At 35.5% G+C, this 3,538-nt stretch overlaps 1 protein-coding gene across 1 annotated transcript in view; it reads left to right on the plus strand.

The window, feature by feature from the left end:
* Nucleotides 1-6: 6 nt before the first annotated feature.
* LOC118747391 overlaps nt 7-3,538 on the plus strand; it is a 3,862-nt gene continuing 330 nt past the window's right edge. Inside the window, exons 1-2 of the mRNA XM_036481440.1 lie at nt 7-113; nt 3,125-3,534. Coding sequence (XP_036337333.1) covers nt 55-113; nt 3,125-3,534 — 469 coding nt within the window. The 5' untranslated portion in view covers nt 7-54. The remainder of the gene's footprint in view (nt 114-3,124; nt 3,535-3,538) is intronic.

A 3,538-nucleotide genomic window follows, 5' to 3' on the forward strand; every position in this document is an offset into this window, starting at 1 on the left:
GAAGTTCTCAAAGATTCAGGGCGGCACAGCAAGGATCCGGAAGAGCGCAGGGCCATGGTTGAATTAATGTGCGATTTCGTGGAAGCAATGAATCCAGGAGTGAAACTAGTAAGGTATGTTAAGCAATTGTTATTATATTTTGTCATCATATCATTATTAAACACGTTTGGTCAAATTTGTAAGCCTGAACTTTAGTTTAATCAATCAAAGAAAGCAAAAAATATCTTTGATTCCCCTCTGATTAATACATATCGTAGTTTAAAGTAAAAAACCGCGTACCAACAAAATGCAAAACCGCTTATCAAGATAATGCAAAACCGCGTATGTGAGGTTTCATAAATTCTTTTGTAGATAGTAAAAACACTCATATTTCAAAATGGTTCCCTTTTTTCGTAATCGCATTTCTGGCTAGTATATTTCAGGGCGAATGGATAAGGCTTGAGCCAAGAGCTTGTGTGAGCAAATCCAGTTTTTGGCAAAAAATGTCAGTTACGCGGTTTTGCACAAGCGCGATAAGCGGTTTTGTAGTTTAAACGACAATATGTACAAATGTGCTTTATCGAAATCGGTTGACGTGGTCCAAAGTTATGCGGTAACTTACATAAAACAAAAAAAAAACAAAAAAATATATATATATTCCGACGAACCGATAACCTCCTCCTTTTTTGGATGTCGGTTAAAAATAGAAAGTCAAATTGAGAGCAAGAGAGGTTTTTAGGTCCTAAAAGTCCGTTCCCTGACTATAGGTGTTAACTAAAACTCACCACTGCAGGACCGTGATGTTGTGGTTACCCGTAGAGAGGTTTCTCTCTCTCTATCAACAGCAAAAAAAATAATCTTTTCACAAAGTACTGCATCGTCCTTTTAGAAGATGCCTTAATAGATGCATGAATTTTTTAACAGAAATCTTCTTCGAAAGTATCGCAAACATTCAAGTATGGCTGACTTTCAAAACGTTAATTGCTTTGCATACGTACAAAGCAGGGTTGTTGCGAATATTCGCAACCGCGGAGCTTCCGCATACATTTTAACATTCGCATTCGCAATAATCAATACGGAGCTTTTGCGAATGCGAATGTTTTGCAAGTGCACCAATAAAACGTATATATGGCAAACAAAATAACAAATTGTAACCAATATTTTTGACTGTGGTCGTGGGAGTATTTGTGTAACAAACCTGGTCAAATGTCATATTTATCAACTTTGATAAAAATGTCTTTAAACATATTATTTCCTAAGCTATATAACCTAGCTATCAATGGACAGCCATAAAAGTTCCCACTTCTACTTGAACTTTGACGTACGTCAAAGAGAACATTGTCCTTTTAATAATATTTTTTTTTGCTGTGCTTTAAATACCTGCATTGGTTTCTTTCTTTATTATGATCTTTTTGGACCAATGTTAAAAAAAAACTACTAGACACAAAAAAGACGAAAGTGTGCACTGTAATTCTTAACCAAATTTTCGAGATTTGATTTTGATGTTACATATGTGTGTTCGTATGGAATAGTAGCTTATGTCGACAAGATGGCTTTAGTATAATGCGGCATTCCCTTTATCCTTTAAACGACAAGGACTTATTTGATGAGACTTAATAAGAATATTGACTTGCTAGTATCGGAACTATTTCTTGCACGTTTATTTGCCAAAAGCTCTTCAACGGCTCAGCGCCAGTGAGTCATCCGCAATCGTAGGCTGTGAATGCCGCATTATACTAAAGTCAGCTTTTCGACATAAGCTACTATTCCATATGAACCCAGATATATTCGTTTAAATAATTTCAAATGGGGCTCTTTGAGGAATTTATTTTCAGCAAACATTTTAAAACCCGTCATTTTGTTTACTTGTCGGGCAATGTTTTTTTCATAGGGATATACATATATGTATAAGATCCTTGACTAATAACTTCTGTGGCAAAACTGTCCCTTGTCGGCTATTTAAGTTAAATAGGGAATTACAACAGAAATGATCAACGTCTCGCTATAAAGAGAATCGATGCTCAAATAATTAAAAAAGCTATAGGTCTTACCTTTAATTAGATAAGAATTACGTAACTATCCGAAATTCAAACACTTATAAAAAAACGGGGTGCTTTTTTAAAAAAATTAAAATATTGTGATCCTATTCGGCTGGCAGCCACGACGTTGAAAACAGAATTTTGTCCAAAAATAATAATTTATTTTCCATAACCACCTATTTAGCTCGCAGAAGAAAGTATTAAAAATGAATTATAAAAACTAAAATCGAAAAACGTTGATTACAGTTACAGATTCCCCAAATTCTGAAACAGTCAAAGGAATGAGAATGAAGAATTCTTTTTAAAAAGCTTTAGAAAAACCTGACATATGATCTCGCCATTATGCCAGATTCTAACTGTTTCTTATAAATACTTGACATCCGCATTCGCTTCCGCATCCGCGGATGTCTAAAATTCCACATTCGCAACATCCCTAGTACAAAGTATAATGTTCCATAACTCCGAACTACAAAATATTCACAATATACTTTTCCAAAACGCATTCGAAATGTTATCGGATCGCATCGTTAGAGCAATCAGTGCATCAGAAACAATGTTTATGCTTCGTTTGTTACTGTTGTTGTTGTTGTAGCGGCTACAACAACCCCGCCTTGGACTGTTTGTTACTGGTTACCATTGGTGTTTTAAAAATGGAAATTTCAGAAAAACTGTTCATTGCTATATTGAATATTTAAAATATGCAATGTATATGGTTGCAATGTGACGCAACTCTGCATATACAAACAGTTTGAATACCGCAGTATAGCGGTATCCAAACATTGTATTGATACGTTTTGGAAGTCAGCTTATGCTTTAAATTTCGCTATTATATTAAACGACTGTTATGTTATCTCCAACATTTCTCCCTACATCCGATAACTAAGCGTCCGCTACTGTGAAGAGAATATCCATCATGTTCTCTTCACATTTCTTAGCCTTCATATCTTCCAGCTGAAGCACTATCAATGGAAATTAAAAAAAAAAACATTTCACAAATATTTTGGCGACCTTTAGCCACTCGCTTTTACCAAACCCTGTGTGAACTTTTTACATACTGAATTTTAATTAAACTATTCAAGTGGTAACATCAAATTATTTTGTTGTAGAAACGCTGTTATTTTAAGGGACCGCGATATAACTGGAGAGCTAAAAGATGTATGGAATGCGGTACAAGCCCAAAGGGATCGAGAGCGTGAAGAGCAAATTATCCAGCAACGACAACAGCAACATTTTCACAATGTCACCACTCAACAGATGTTTCCCAAATCTACAGAATCAATACGAAATTCAGAGCAAAACCTGGACAATAGCTCATATTCAGATAGGGTGAACAAAACACCGCTTAATAGTCTAGCTGAGAGAACCATGGTTAGGAATGATTCTCCGCTATTAGGTAGCGAAAGTTCTGCTTCGAGACAAGATTTTGATCATAATAAAATTAACGCTATGAACACAAACCACTCAAAGGAAAGAAGTGAATTGTGTGCCAAGGCTCTAAACGAAGAAAATGCAAGTGGCGG

The sequence above is a fragment of the Rhagoletis pomonella genome, unplaced genomic scaffold, assembly GCF_013731165.1.
Source record: "Rhagoletis pomonella isolate Grant_MI unplaced genomic scaffold, Rhpom_1.0 Rhpom_scaffold_00012, whole genome shotgun sequence".
Classification (NCBI taxonomy): domain Eukaryota; kingdom Metazoa; phylum Arthropoda; class Insecta; order Diptera; family Tephritidae; genus Rhagoletis; species Rhagoletis pomonella.